We start from the raw sequence: 16,222 nt of genomic DNA, 5'->3' as shown, positions 1-16,222 counted from the left end.
AATCTGGACTTGTGGCCATTCCCATCAGGTAGGAGTACGCGTTGGTGAATGCTACGCCAAGTCTTAGGCGACAAATGAGAGTTACCTCCCGTCGTGGTAAGCCATGTGGAAGGCGGAACTTCAGATCAGGATCCAGGGAACAGAGGCGCTGGTTTTTAAAGTCCGTTGAATTCCAGTGGGCTAACGTAAGCTCGCGAGCAAGCGCACGGAGCTTTCTTGCTGCGTCTGTTCTGGACATAGGGATAGCGACGCAATCGGTACTGGTATGTGAAGATCGAGCGGCTGCGTCCGCTTGCTCGTTTCCAAAGATACCACAGTGACTTGGCAGCCACTGAAAGAAAATGTCATGTCCTTTGTCAACTGCCTGATGGTAAATTTCGCGTGTGTCCGCGACAAGGCGTTCGTGGGGTCCACGGTGTAGTGCAGAGAGCAAACTCTGGAGGGCGGCCTTGGAATCGCAGAAGATAGACCATTTCTGGGGCGGTTCCTGTTCAATAAATTTCATTGCTGCACACAGAGTTGTAAGTTCGACAGCCGTCGTCGATGTCAAGTGCGATGTCCGGAATTTTATTACTGTAGATTTTGCTGGGACAAATACTGCAGCTGCTGAACTGGAGTGCATGACCGACCCATCTGTGTAAACATGTAAGCGGTCACTGTGGACATCATGTAGTAGCAATAATGCTGCCTGCTTCAATGCTGCTGACGGCATTTGTGCCTTCTTATTCACGCCTGGAATGGTGAGGCATATTCGAGGTGAATGCAGAGACCACAGTGGTAACGAAGGCCATGCTGCAGGGACGTAATTCGATGGTAGCGATGCTCCGATGGCCGTCTCCTGACTAAAGCAGGGATATTCATTTCGGTGTAATTAGGCGCCAAACCTGTACTGACTAGTGCAAAAAGGACAGCTTCGACAGTTTCCGCACTGATAAAGCAACTTAAATGGGAGCAGCTAGTACATTCCATCTGGGTGGCCAGGGATTGGGTGTGGGAGAACAACAAAAGGAAATTTCTGCATAATTACGAAGGGCAGCTCCCGCCTCTAGAAACGAATCTTCTCTGCCCTTTGAAGTGGGCACACCTAATTTTTAACCGTTATTTATCAAGAACCACTCAAGATAGAACCTCCTATATCACAATTGTTATTCCTGTTGCACAGTCAGTGATCCTACAAATCTTGTCAACTGTTTGTGATTGCTGGACGTCATAGTGGAACTGCCTCAACTCATTGTATTCGTCGTACTAACTCTGAGAAAACATATTTCTTTTATGTTTAATGTACTACCCGAGAATTCATTTTCCTCGTTGCAATCAGCGTTTTAGAACTCATTCCAGAAATAAATAACACTGGGCTCATTATACACAAAAATGCGTCATTGAGGAGCGAAAGCGATGAAAGAAATGGGGATGTTAAATTGTTTTAAAAACAATTACGGCCACATTCCAGCATCGGCGTACATGGAAGACTGTTCCAATTGTGAAAAGCATTATTGTCACAGTCAGCGAAGTCTTATAGCTCATTTGCTCTCAAGGCATGGTGTACTTATATTTTATGAAATTCTGAATATGCTTACCGCTTTTCGGACACTTAATATATAAAATGATTTACAGCGCATTTTTCACTTTTTTATTAGAGAATGTTTAAAAATTGGTGGTGGCAAATTGGAGGAGTATCGTTATAGTAAAGCAATATAAGTGTACCTCGGCGCATGCATAGACAAAGAAAATATTTACTGAAGCAGCCACCAAGACAATCTGAAAATAAAGAGGAAGCGGAATGCAGCAATACTAAAACATCGAGCACTTTGGGGCCACAATAATTATGAGGTGGTGCGTGTTGCCTGGTAAAGAGTATTGGTGCCAGAGCTACGGTTTGCACATACCATTATGTGCTTAAAATCGGATATCTTGTCGGCGTTGCAAGTTAACCAAAGATTGGCAGGCCGGTTGGCCACAGGAGACAACGGTTAGAACAACAAATAAGACAGTGCAGGGTGAAACGAGTTGAGCTCCAAGTTTTTGAAATCAGAGAAGCGCAGAACAAAATTTTATTTGAAGGACTCAGGAACATGAATCAAAATGAATGGGCGACTACAGTGCACAAGTATATGTACCTCAAAACCGTGTACAAAAGAATGGAGGAAGACGTCAAGAAAGTTGGCAAGCAAGTACAGGGTAACTGAAAGTGTAAATAGACATCCTGGAGTCATGAAAAAGAATGTGAGAGAAACCAATAGTAAATTGCATGCAAATTATCGGAACAAAAGAAACCATAGAGGTTTACAAGACTGGAAAGAAATTGATTATGAGGTAAAATCTGTACGATAAGCAAAGGGTAGTGCTTAGTTATCGGGCGCTCGGGCTCCTTGCCCAAGGACAAGAACGTACCGGAGCAAATCTGTGCAGCAAGATGAGGCCTGTGTTTGCAGCAGCAAAAACCCTGACATCGCTCCGCACATCCTAATGGAAAGCGCAGGGATTCACCCAGTGAGACCCATTGATAACGTGCGCCTTCCAGATGTGCTTTGATTTTAATTGGAATGAAGGATCAGCCGGTCAAGAGTCGAGATAAGCAAGAGACGCTGAGAATAGCGATAGAATAAAGCAAGGAAGAGATTAATATGACCGGATACGTTACAGACATAGGTAGCGTTACAATGTAGATAAGTTTTTAGGTAGGTAGGTAGGTAGTAAACTTTATTGACGTCTTGAAGTAGTCACCCCTCGTTTTCATGGAAGGAGGACCGCGGGCCGCTCCCACGTCGGGACGGCAAGGCCAAGCCTCACCACCGCATCGTGGGCCTTCTGGACTGCCTTGAGTTGATCGAACCAGTCATGACTCTTTATCAGTAAATAAAATGTGTCTTGCGGGATCCCTTGATCCGTGTGGTCCTGTAAAGAGGGGCACTCCCAGAGCATATGGCTAAAATCACTGTATCCGCCGCAGTCGGGACACGACCTCCGTGAAACGACTATAGATCGAGAGGCTGGGATACGAGTGCGTTTGTAATAACCTAAGCGTAACCGATTGAGGCCGTGATAGATTCCGGTGGGGCAACGGAAATGCCCTGCGAGCAAGTTGATAATGCTTTGTGACTTCGTTAAAGGTGGAGAGTATGTCCCTAAAGCGGGGGGTTCCGTCACCGCCACGATCGGACCAGACCCGTCGTGGGCCCCGCCTGGTGCACCGGCCCCAGATAGCCCGGCGCGGCAAGCAACACCTCGCGCCTGAGCATGGGCCAATTCGTTGGCGTTGACAAGCCCCCCTACTTTCGACCCTACATGGGCCGGGAACCAGGTAATGGTGTGATGAACACGTACTTTTCCTTCGAGTATCTTGGCGACTTCCTTACAGACGTCCCCAGATGCGAATGCTCTTGCTGCCGATCTCGAGTCTGTGTAGACTTCCGTTTGGCTTGGATCTAACAGCGCTAATGCTAGGGCTAGCTGTTCTGCCTTACCGGGCGACGAGGTAATGATTGATGTGGCCGAAAGTACCCGGCCCTTGGTGTCAACGGAGACGGCCGCAAAACGGGAGGTGCTGCTAGCGGAACGCTCGTATTAAGCGGCATCGACGAAACATGCGTCCGACGCGTGTGCGTGTGCCAGGAGTGCAGAGGCCCTAGCCAACCTTCTGCCTGTATTGTGTTGTGGGTGTACGTTCCTAGGCATTGGAGAAACCTTAATGTAAGATCTCGTGTGATTTGGCAGCCGCGTGTTGCGTTCCATCGCAAAAATGGGATTGATGTTGACGCCTTCAAGGATTTTTCGCCCCGCGATGGTGGACGAAAGTCTAGCAAGCTGCGCCATCTGCTGCGCTTCGAAGACTTCCTCTAGGGTGTTGTGAACACCTAGACTCACGAGGCTCTCGGTGTTAGTACGCATCGGGAGGCCAAGGGCTCTTTTTATACTCTTGGAATGAGCGTGTTTAGTTTGGTTCTCTCGTGAACTTGCCATTTGTGCATAGGTGCAACATAGTTTACATGACTCATTACGAACGCGTGGTAAATCCTCAGAAGGTTGTCTTGTTTGAGCCGTCCTCTATTGTTGGACACCCTGGAAATTAGTCTAATTACTTCCTCCGCGTGCGAGGTTAGTCTGTTGATTGTGCGACCATTGTGCCCGTTGGCCTCGATAATCATGCCTAAAACCAGGATAGAGTCAACTCTTGGGATCGTTTGCCCAGTTGCCTTGTGTAGTCTGATATTGATCTCGTCTAAGGGCTTCCAATTTTTCGGTTTTGGACCCCTTTTAGTTGGGCGGTACAGGAGAAGTTCAGATTTTGACCTCGAGAGTTTGAGTCCCATTTTCTGTATGTTACTAACAACGCAGTCGACTGACTCCTGTAGAGATCGTTCGACTTGTCCGTCCGAACCTCCAGTGCACCAGACGGTGATGTCGTCAGCGTAAATGGCGCTTCGGATACCGCCTAGATGTTCTAGCTTGGTCGCGAGCTCGCACATGGCAATATTGAAAAGAAGCGGTGAAACAACCAACCCCTGTGGCGTGCCAACGGTACCAAGCTCGTAAAGGTCTGATTTGAGATCGCCGAGTTTGGTGGTGGCCTTCCTATCTTTAAGGAAGGAGCAAGTATTTAGAAAGAGAAAAAAATATTAAGGCATTCGTGATTAACTCAAGCAGGCTCGATCACCAGCACGTTTAAGGGGGATGTGAATAAGCCATGATCATCATCGTGAGCAATAGCCTAAATGACCGCTGTATCATTCTCACCGCAGTTTACTTTCTACTATCATTCTTCTCCTTGCATTGGTGGTGGTGGTTGATGACGTTGAAGCAGGGACACTAACAGTTGTTCTGGTGTCCGCAGTCCCCAGCGGTTCCTTTCTTTCTTTCCTTCTTCAAGCAGCCACAATTAAGTGGCTTCCACCCGCAGAACAATGTTGAGGCAACACCACCTGTTGTGGCCATTTGGGTCTCCTGGTTGCACACCGGAAACGTTTTGCACCGCAAGAGCAACACGGACACAAAAGAATTGCTCTTGCGCAGCAAAACGTTCCTGATGTACCACCTCTTGGTTGAAGGCGTGGTTACACACACGTTTGAGGCATTGTGAACCCTGGGTGACATCGCTAAGGAATCATATTATAAGAAGCCAACAAACAATGACACCAAGAACAACGTGCGGAAATTACTTGTACTTACTAAGTGAATTAAGGTAGCCGTCCCACTACGGCGGCACGCGCACGCGCTCGGCATATTAGTCATTGTTTGCGGACGCACTGTGCTTCCTGAGCTCATTGGACGATTGTGAACTTTATTGCATTAGAACGGTTATTTTCTGCGCTTTCCAATGCTACCTAGTATTATTGCCTAGTTTGAAGCGTTATTTGACGGCAGTCAAAACAGTAGGAGTGAAAAACGACGTTTTTCTGTACTTGCCTCTGCTGTACTGTGTTTCCGGTTAAACTGTTCAACATAACAAAATGAAATTTGCTGTGTCTTTAAATGGAATCTTATACAAGGTTTCTATGAGGAGAAATTGTGTGTAAAGCAGTCAGAAATTTATATAGGCGCAAGTAAAATGGGCAAAACTACAAACGTTTATGAATGAATACCTTTCTTCCTTTTAAACTCAGGACAACAATATTTAGTGGTTTTCTTGGCTACCGTGTACTTATCATCTGTGCAAAGTTGTTTTGTGTTCTGATGAACAGGTCGTGAGTTATTATTACTTCAAATTGGTAATTTATGACTATACTGTTAACGCATTAACGAGGACTGGACAAAACTATTCTAGCTGAAACTCTCAATAAACAAGCAGCAAGCCCTTATAACGAATTTTATGGAGAGAAAATAGGCTTATGTTAATTAGGAAATCTACAGGAGAGGAGTGAGTTTGGTAATTTATCTGCTTGCCAGGTCCGCGCAAATTGACATTCTTTTTCATGTACACGCTAATTCATAAGAATTGTTGCACATTACTAAAACCATAGAGTGTCACGTAATTGCTAGCACTCACAAGTTTTACTAAGCAGTGCTTGAAACAGACGATTTTCAATAAATAATGAATCACACGGGCAATTTTTGGTGGTGGAGCGATCTGTGCAAAAAGAAATCAAGCTGTTTCACGTCAGTTCCAACGTTTGTCAAATGTGGCGCCACTAAATATTACAAAGCGAGCAAAACGCGCAGGGAATTGTTTCTCCTGGTTTCATTGTTGGTGTCAGTCTAGTCACGGCGCCTCCCCCACATTCCTACAAGCACACGTGCCTGCAACCACGCTTTCAATGTAGTCCTACGTGAGTTCACTTACTTGTGGCTGCGGGGAGAAAAATGTGAAAGGAAGAAAGAAAGAAAGCGCCGTGCATAGTACATCATGAGTGCATGCCAGCTAGCCAGCAGGTTAGGCTATTGTGCCAAGGAGAATTGCAAATTACCCTCGCCTCCTCTATTTTGCAGGCTCGTACGACAATATCGGGAAACTTGCTTCCCCCACGTGGTGAGGTGCGATGTGTGTGGCAGGATATTGTGTTCTACTATTGTACGCGACGACGGTTCAATGATAGGATTAGTAGCAAACAATGAGCGATCCTTGCAGACTGCAGAGAAAAGTGCTGATGTGTACGTGACCTGCTGCATTCCACGCCGCGCGCTACTAACCAAATGCCAGGTGTTCCGACGCCAAGTGAAGTTTTGAAACATGTCATTTCTAGTAGGTGCTAGATTTAGGTGCACGTTAAGGAACCCCAGGTGGTCCAAATTTTCGGAGTCCCCCACTACGGCGTGCCGCATAATCAGAACAGGTTTTGGCACGTAAAACCCCATAACTTAATTTTTTTAGTAGGCGCTTTTCTCGTTGAAAGATATATCCCATTTATCCGCGTAATCATAGCACTCGCAGAGTGGTCCCACCCCCATTTTCTTTTTCGAGTGATCATCGTACCCTTGAAAATCACTGCAGTGACTGCCGTTTGCTTGTTGCGCTGCATGGCAGCCGATCGAGCAGAGTTTTCTGACATTTCTTTTTGCGAAGCTTTTCCACCATTGCGTGCTCAAAAGTGTGCACAACAGAATACAGTGACACATGCGCTCGAAAGTCTCCGAATTCAGCAGAAAAACATTGAGAGAGAGAGAGAAAGGAAAGCATACCCAGCGCCAAAAGGCAGATAGCAGAGCAAAATTTACAATATATAGATTGATGACTATTACAAAGAGTACTTTTAGCAAATAATATGTTTATGCCGTCCCTGCTTGTATAGATCATGTGATCGTATTCCATAGGCATCCTTGGTATTGGACGCGTGTGTCACGAAAACGGATGTTGGTGAAACATAAACAACTTCTGAAGGATGCGCGCAAGGCTGTGCGCGAGTGCTTGCGATGGCCATCGTAATCATAACGCTGGCGCGATGAGCACAAGCAGCGGTGAACGCGTGTGAATTTCCTAAAGCAAACGTTCTGTGCAACCGCTGCATTTTTTTCCACTGTACCGCGGTTCTGTAACTCGAATGGCGGGATCTCCGAAACTTTTCGCGCGGGCTAAGCGGACTCTCCAGCGGGTGCGCCATCAAACCCGTTACCACACGGGTGTGGGCGCAATGGACAATTTGCGGGAAACCTGCTGCGCATGCGCGACGAAAGCGGGACAGCAGCGCCCTCACTTTGGTTGGAAAGCCGACAGACGATTTCCCGCCAGATTACGTTGATCCGGCAATCTCGATGTTTCAGGGCTGTACGTTTCGACACAATGCCAGCGCACTGCGTCGCGTATGGCTGCACTAATTACTTCTATGGCAAAGCGGCGGTAAAGTTTTTTAGATTTCCGTCAGCGAAACTCTATCCCGAGAAGCGAAATGCTTGGATTGCTGCGGTAAAGAGGAAGAATGAAGACGGTTCATTGTGGCAGCCGAACGAACATTCACGCATCTGTAGCGCGCATTTCATTACAGGTAAGTGCGAAACAAACTTGATAGACGTAAGACAAGTTTTGTGCAATGCATGCGGTTGAGCTAGGTAGTTTTCTATGCTTTGATGAGCCAGCACAAACAATCGACAAGGTGAAAAACGATTTGGCCTGACCACCCGGACGGATGCGCGGTATCCGGGTCATCCGTCCGTGTCGTCTTTCCGTGTCCTTTTGCGCTGGTTCATGCAAGTATGACAGCTTCGCGGGTTTTGATAATATTTTCGAAAATTGCAGGGCAGCCGTCAACTTTCAGCAATCATCCCGACTACGTGCCAAATGTGTTCTGCTACACGAGAACTCCGGGCCAGGCTGGTGCAGATCGGCACAGCCGTTGGCTGAAAAAACAAGGTGAATGTAAGGTTGCAGTTTGTATGTACTTGTTTCCTTCTTGTAGGGTGAAATGGGCATTGATGTAAGCTACCAGTCACATACGCACGACTGAGCGCGGCGAAGTTTCAGAAGCCGCGCGGAACGCTGCAACAATACGTTTAGAATGGAGCAGTAACCCAAGAATAGCGAAATGAAAAAAAAAAAACTGCTCAGGACCGGTAAAAAAGCGCAACGCTCGATATTATTGTTTTGCTGTATGCTTTGCGGACATTTCACGCTAACCAAGATAGCTTGAGGCGCTGCGTTGGGTGCGAGAAGCGACCATGCAAGTTTCCACTTATTCCTTTTCGCTTTCAACGCCCTGGAGCAACTTATGGAGTATGAGAAATCTGTAGTGGGGAGTTCTGGACTAATGTGTTTTTGACGTGCACTCTTATCAAACTCGCGGACGCGCGTTGTGTTTCACCTTCATTGAAACGCGCCCGTTGAGGTCGTGATTAAACCCTTGTCTTTCTGATTGCGGCCGAGTGCCATAACCACTGAGCCACCGTGGCAGATTAATACCACTTGTCACACTAACTAGTGCTAAGCAACGCAGGCGTAGGCTTTTCGACGGGAGCATGCAAGTACCATGTGGCTTGTGATGGGGATGTATACATGCTGTGTTTGGTCTGCACCGCTGCTAGGTGGTCCGCCCTGAGTGTACACAGCTGTGTGTTTGTTCACTGCAGTGATGACAGTGCGCATAATTTTTAGGATATGTAAATAGTGATCCTCGGACTTGTAGAGGCACCTGGCATTGTGATTTCTCGTTTCTGCCTAAACAGTCTGTACATGCTTTACCAGCTTTTTTCTAAGCAGCATGAAACTTCATTACAGGCGCTGCTTCTAAAAAGCAGCAATGTAGCAAGAACCTAGCAGATCAGCTTCCTGCCACACAGCAACCTACAGCCCCTTCGGTGAACCAAGGGAAGACCAGTAAAGGTATATTATATATTAAACCACAGTAGCAAAAGGCTGTCAGGGTATACTCAGCGTTAGCATTATAGTTGCTAAGTGCACATAACAAAAAAAGCCCAAGGTTTTGCCTGAAGTGACTTAACAACCTATGGAAATGTTTTGTATTTCTTCACTTCATCCTGCAGGTGCTGGCATGAATGAAAATGCCTGTCTACACAGTTCTGTCGACACAGTTCACCAAGCACTTGGGAAGGAGTTTTGCAATGAGATTGGTTAGATATCCTTTTTTACACTGCGTCACTTAAAACCAGTGCTTAGTTGGGTTGCTTCCCATGCAATGCTGTTGTGATGACAGTCATTTTTTTCTTTTAGATGATGCTGACATGACTGCGTGTTTATCAGATGACGACGTGGTACCCCACAAAGATGTACTGCAGCAGGTTTCTGTAGATGGTAAGCTCATGGGCACATGCGAACTCTGACGCTTCCCTAAAGCAGTTTGTTTGTTGCATCTCTCATTTACACTGAATGTTTTTACACGATATGCATTCAATGCAATCTATTGCATTGGTTCAGTGCTTAGGTGCATAATTACTCCCTTATATCCAAAATCTATTTCATTATTTTACAGAGCACATAACTGCACATTTTCCAAGAAATGATGCAGTGCATTATCAGGCACTGAACCCAGCAAGGCACAATGTTTATATTCTTGTAATGCTTCTCAACAACATATTCATTGGTTAAGAAATGAACCTGGCAGCCATAAAGGTATTCTATTGTAGTAACTGTGAGCACGCTCTAAAGCTTCCTGTGCCATATGCAGTACAGCTATGGAAACAGTGGTTGCCACCAGGCCACCAATAAGTTCTATCACAGCAAGTCTGCTGCCTGAGAAAGTGACAGTTTTTCTTTTGGCATCATTTCCAGATACCAGGCCATTGCAGATGACCCTGCCACAATGCAGTTGTCAACAGTGCAGTTGTGGCAATGTGAGGCGCATGGAGCGCACTCTCGGTGAACTTCAGAAACAAGCTATCTGGCTTCAGAACAGAAACCTAAGGCTTGAAAACAAGCTTGACAGTGTCATGTCAAGACTTCTCACAGTAGAAATACTGCATGATCCAAGTAAATGCATGTATTACGTCGGACTGCCAAACATTGAAGTTTTCAAAAGCTTACTTGACCACCTAAAACCTCTCGCTAGTGAAATGACATACTGGGGTTCGAACCAGAAAGGCGAAAATGGCCCTCGTGGGCATCGAAAAGATAGTGAAATAGAAAATGAGTTTTTTATGACCTTGCTTAGGCTGAGAAGAGGAATGGGTGGTGTCGAGCTAGCACGCAACTTCCTAATATGTGAAAGCCAGGTTAGCCGCATCTTCACTACATGGGTGAATCTGCTGCAACGAGAGCTAAAAGAATTGACAACACTGCCTCCTCGGGAAGCCTTACAACCGTACCTGCCGAAGTCATTTCGAGACTTTGCTGACACAAGACTGGTCCTCGATGCAACTGAAGTGAGAATTCAACGATCATCGTCGCTGAGTGCCCAAAGGCAAACATTTTCGCCATACAAACATTATAATACATACAAGGTGCTTTTGGGGTGCACCCCTGATGGGTACATAGCATTTGTTTCCCGCCTTTGGGGTGGGTCGGTGTCCGACACGACGATCCTGGAAAGCAGTAGACTACTCGACGAGTTGGTAGAAGGAGATGCAGTCATGGTGGATAAGGGTTTCACCTTCCCCTACTTACCACCTGGAGTGACTGTATACCGACCTCCATTCCGTCAGCGCCATCAAAAACAGATGCCACCAGCTGCAGTCCATGAAACGCGGCGCATTGCCTGTGCAAGAGTTCATGTTGAACGGGCTATTGCACGCGTGAAAAGTTTTCGTATACTCGACCGGCCATTCCCAATTTCCATGATTGATATTGCTGATCATGTGTTTCAAGTGTGTTGCTTCCTCAGCAATTTCAGGAATCCGCTCATAAAAGGTGAAGCGGCTATTTAAGCACTGATGACAATTTCAGTGCAAAAACTGCTGTTTGGTCTCGTAACCAAAAATTCTAAAACACCCGAGTAGTCGGACTAGACCACTTTATTATACATCAGCATCAAAGTGTGTTTGAACACATCTACAGGAAATTGCTCAGGATGGCTTAAAGAAGTCATTCATAGTAGTTTGTTTTTAGTGACTGCAGATTGTATTAGCTTCGTTCCCAACTTCTGGAGGTAAAGCACTTCACTTTGCAAGCTTTCCTGTTGCTCGCAATACCTTTGAAGTGCTTTTATATGTTCGTCAGCCTCAACTGCCGACACTTTCTGCCCTGCATGGTCCTCGTCGTCCTCTTCCCCCCCATTCTGGTTCATCTTCTAACGCACATGTACTGTTTACTTGCGCAAGGATTGCATTATCTGTATGCTCTTTGGAGCACAAGAGGTCCACATCTGCAGGCTCTTGGATGCAGGCCCAAGCTTTATCTTCAGGGCAGTTTTCCACAGGATCTTCCATCCTAGGTTGGATGGAAGAACGGTGTCTGGGTTGTGTCTCTTCTAAATAGGGAAGAACTTACTCTAGGGACCTAAAAAGTTGTCCTTAGTAACAGAATGTCTCTTGTAATCATGTCTCCTGTATGTGATGTTAACATGGCGAACATAGGAAAACCAACCAAACCATTTTCAAATGTCTCTTATAACCAAGTGTCTCTTGTAACGAGATTTTACTGTATTAGTGTGTTGATATTTTACTGCTTTGTAAGGAAATAAATTCATGAAAACAGTGTAAAATGCAAGTTGTTTCAATTTCAGTCTATTCAGAGAAGGCACACGTATCAGACAAAGGTATATTGTCACGTGTGCGGTCCTGTGACATTACATACAGAGAACACATCAGCTGCCACATTCAAATGGCTTGTGAGATCCCATATTTTTATTATTGGTGTGCCATAAAGGCACACAAGCAGTAGTATACAACACAGCATCACAAAAACACATGAGCAGTAAGAACATCTTTAAATGCCACTATTATGCGCCAAAGAAACACAAGACAAATACATACAATAAGATATATTATAGCAGCAAAAAATCTTTTTGCTGGATTCAAACATTTCAAGAATGAGAACTCTGCAGTCGCTGCTTGGAAGTGAAAAGCAGTCGACCTAACCTTAGATCCATGAAAAAGAGAAGTGTTATCACAGCTTGTTCATGACAATGAACAGTATGCTTGTATTTTTATTTTTGAGTGTTCTACTTCATAAAGCTGCATCATTAGCAAGAGAATTGTCTGCTTAGGACTCTGTAACCACCCGGTACACCAGATTTCAATCTGCTTTACAGTGGTCGCAGTTGAATGGAGGCAAAATGTAGAATGTGCCCATGTGCTGTGCAATGTCGGAGCACAGTAAAGATCTCCAGGTGATCATTATTGTGGGGGCGTCCACTACAGCACTTGTCTTTGCGTTTTCGTTCCCTTTGCCCCATGGTGCAGTTCAGGTGCCCTTCGAAAAGTAAAAGATACCACTCCTTTCCTACAGCCACAACTATTGTTTCTTTTAAACGTCACACCTGTTCTTGCAGCGCCTCTCGTGGCTATTCGCTTTCTATGAATTTTGAGATATCCTTTAGGGGCACCATGCAATCGCAAACCTGTATGTTATATTCATACAGAAAATTCGCATCATCAGCCTAACAACACCCTCTCCGTGACAAAGGCCTCTTCCATATTTCACCAACTAACCCTCTCCTGTGCTTGCTGCAACCAACTTACTCATATTTCCTTTTCTCATCAGCTCACTTGACTTCACTTATACGCTTTCTTTCTCTTGGAATAGATTCTCTTGCCCCAGGGGACCATTTTTGCTGTTACCTTCGCATTATGTGCCCCAACGATGTGCACTTCTTGATTTTAGCTAGGATACTATAAACTCCAAATTGTTCCCTGACCCTACTCTGTTCTATTCTCAATCCGTAGCATTGCATTTATCACTATCCTTGTGCAAAGCTGCTGAATTTTTAAATGAGCTAGTCCACCTTCCTACCTCCAGTCTTCTTCACTTGCAGTACTAACTTCAAGAGTACTGCACCGAAATAGCATCACCTATCATTCCATAAAAGTTGTGGCTGGGCAAGTTCGTTCATACTTCGAGGAAAACAAATATACTGCGCAATATTCAAACAAAGACAAAGTGAGGGACACGGACAAGCGCTAACTTTCAATTAGCTTTAGGAAGTGTTCCTCACTTCGTCCTTGTCCGAATCTTGCGCAGTATATTTGCTTTCCTCGAAGATCTATCATTCCATACTACAAAATGTAATAGCTGTATTAATTTCCTGAACACTAAGGTTGTCATACTTGGCTTAAGCGAGATACCACTTCTGCTACTGCAAAAACCTTCCTAACCGATGTTCAGTTTACTTCAGCTTCCTGATCTTTAGAGTGAGGCTCTCATCTACAGGGCTGCAAACATAAAAACCTTGCTGCAATTTCTTGTAAGACACATATTGTCCGCAAGTGTACAACTTCCCCAGCCTCTTCACGCGTTTGGTCACCATCTCTGGAATCAGTGCATGCTTTACAAAGTGCAGGAGGGCAGGCAGCATGTCCTGCTGCCAAAAAAATTCATCAAAGCTCACACGCTGCACATGGATGTTTGCTGGCATTCCAGGCTGGCTGTTCTCAGTCCAAATAGCAAAATCACACCACTTGTGTCCTGTAACAGCCATTTGGCCTTGCACCTGGAAATAGTACGCATGGTCCTTTTTTAACACAACTTCTCCATCTACCTTCTTACAGCAAAACCGTGGATCTTCACAAGCTGTTTCAGTAGTCATTCCTATCTTGGAAAATGGGCATTTAACTTCAAGCAAGCCCTCTTCTTGATCAATCTTTACAATTCTGTCGGGTGATGCCGCCAAAAATCCATATTCTTCATGCACATGCAATCCTGTGTTTTTTACTTCAACATTGTAGCCTCTGGCTTTCATCAGTAGCACATAAGACTGCACTGCACAGTCTTCATGCGTCCGCCCATATGCCATTGCTTCTGATATTGCTTTGTCGTTTGGGTAAAGTATGGTCCTCAGCAAACCCTCCGTTTTTGTAACCCGACATACCCTCTTAAATAATGATGCCGTCAAGCGGCCTGTTCTTTCAATAAACCAATTCTTATTGGTAGCTTGTCCGAGTGTGCGGGTGCATATAAGTTGTCTTTCAGCACTTGACACTGCCTTCAAGGACTCGTAGTGGAGATCCAAAACTTCTGAGGCATGACTGTTCCATAAGTCGTCCTCATCACCAATTTCCAAGGGTACATATGCTGCTGCTGCTTTCGTGGCTAGATCACTTTCAGTGGGGCACATGTACCGCACTGCATGCAGTGTTGGACACGCACTTACAAGCCTTGTCTTCAGCTTTACAATATCTTCATAACGAGTCACCTTTTGGCTTGGGTTGTAGTTACGTGGCTGTTTTCGGCATGGTGGCTTGTTAATGACGTTCCTGTGAAAAGGAATTTCCTGCAAAGGAAGCTTCAGTGCTGGTTTCTTTGCTGAAATGAAAAAAATGAGCATATTAAACAATTTTTCAATGTACTTTTGGCCATAATCAGCAGAGAAGCAGGCCCCACAATCATATTCTACTTTCCATAACGGCTTAGCATTATAAATGCACCAGTAGGCAGGTTGAGTGTGCAAGTATGTGGTGATTTTCGACGTTTCAAAAATCATGACCCACAGCTTGAAGCTTAACTAAAGGAATTATTTAGCAAAAAAAAATACAGAATAATACAAACCTTCTGAAGGAACAATCCACTTGCATGGCAAGTCCGTGCACGACGGCTTGTTTTCGTCTGGCACAGCCCCCTTGTCGGCAACGGCGAATAAGAGGCCGGCAACGTGCTGGCAGGTCTCACTCAACCTGAAAAAGCGACCAGTATTTTACCTAAAAATACTGTGAAGCGCGATCTACCATCCCGCCGTTTTCTTCCAGTGCGCCTAACATACTCAAAAATGGTGCATAATTCAAAAATTTGGGACGCCCGAGAATGATATGCTCCTCCCGTTTTTTTTTTTAATCTATTGACCTTGCGCGACTGTCGATCGCGCAGCATATAATCGCCATTTAACCGCGAAATCACCGAACGTTTCGACAACCGAGCAGCGTCCTGCATTTTTTATTTATCGCACGACCATCGATCATGTCATGTACGCGGCTTACAATCACGGAAACAAACGATGATAGTGCAAGTGCCCAAAGTGCGAGCGTGAACCTTCTACGCTGCTGCCGCGCTGTGAAATATTACAGAGAATCAGAGAGAAGCTGCATTCACATGCACGTATGTGCTAAAAGCAAGATACTCGCCGGCGCGCTTCATATGTTCGGTTCTCTCAAGCATTTCAGGACCATTGTAAAGGTCACTGGATCACCGGGACAGGTCAACGCCTTCCCGAAACCGTAGTTAGTTTCCTAAACAGCGATAACCGCTTCAGCAGTCGCGACGGAGGAATGAAGCGTTGCTGGGGCAAGCTACTCTCCAGAAAGTTTGGAAAGTAACAAATGTTGCGGCAGAAAAGGTTCTGCTTTGCATCACAGCTAGCTGATTTTCGGAGCTTTGCAAATGATAGCTTGAAAAAAAAAAAACAGCGCAAAACAGGGACACGAGAGAGCGACACGCACACAGCGCTGACTTGCAACAGTTTATCTAACTTCAACAGTCTATAAAATGATAGCTATTCGGCAAAGTCCCAACGGTTCAGCGCGTCTATATTGCATTTTCAAAAAACAGCTGAGTAAAAAGTTTCTTACCCTGCAACACATTCGCAATGCGCTCCAGCGATGTTGCCCGAGGCTCGGAGGTACCATGCCGACACAGTGTACACACCTGCTCTCATAGACGGTTTGCACGCCGCCCGCACAAGGCCGAGCTTTGCGTCAGCGGTACTGACGTTCAGCATAGCGTTCATCACGTACCCTTCTTCTTTGAGAGCCCAGCCAC

The 16,222-nt window shown here is 45.5% G+C and overlaps 1 protein-coding gene across 3 annotated transcripts; it reads left to right on the top strand.

The window, feature by feature from the left end:
• The first annotated feature begins 7,566 nt into the window (after window positions 1-7,566).
• Window positions 7,567-11,271, top strand: LOC119466448 (uncharacterized). Of its 3 annotated transcripts, none has more exons than XM_037726965.2 (6): window positions 7,567-7,913; window positions 8,165-8,278; window positions 9,140-9,244; window positions 9,406-9,492; window positions 9,593-9,673; window positions 10,151-11,271. In XM_037726965.2, the coding sequence occupies exons 1-6, from the start codon at window positions 7,592-7,594 to the stop codon at window positions 11,239-11,241; spliced, it is 1,800 nt and encodes a 599-aa protein (XP_037582893.1). In that variant the 5' UTR covers window positions 7,567-7,591; the 3' UTR covers window positions 11,242-11,271. The 3 variants fall into 3 exon arrangements, with proteins under 3 accessions (XP_037582893.1, XP_037582892.1, XP_049513668.1); XM_037726964.2 differs by having other exon boundaries at window positions 8,165-8,284; XM_049657711.1 differs by lacking the exon at window positions 7,567-7,913 and having other exon boundaries at window positions 7,962-8,284.
• Window positions 11,272-16,222: the final 4,951 nt, after the last annotated feature.

Source organism: Dermacentor silvarum, chromosome 10, assembly GCF_013339745.2.
Source record: "Dermacentor silvarum isolate Dsil-2018 chromosome 10, BIME_Dsil_1.4, whole genome shotgun sequence".
Taxonomy (NCBI): domain Eukaryota; kingdom Metazoa; phylum Arthropoda; class Arachnida; order Ixodida; family Ixodidae; genus Dermacentor; species Dermacentor silvarum.
This window is presented reverse-complemented; position numbering and strand designations above follow the sequence as displayed.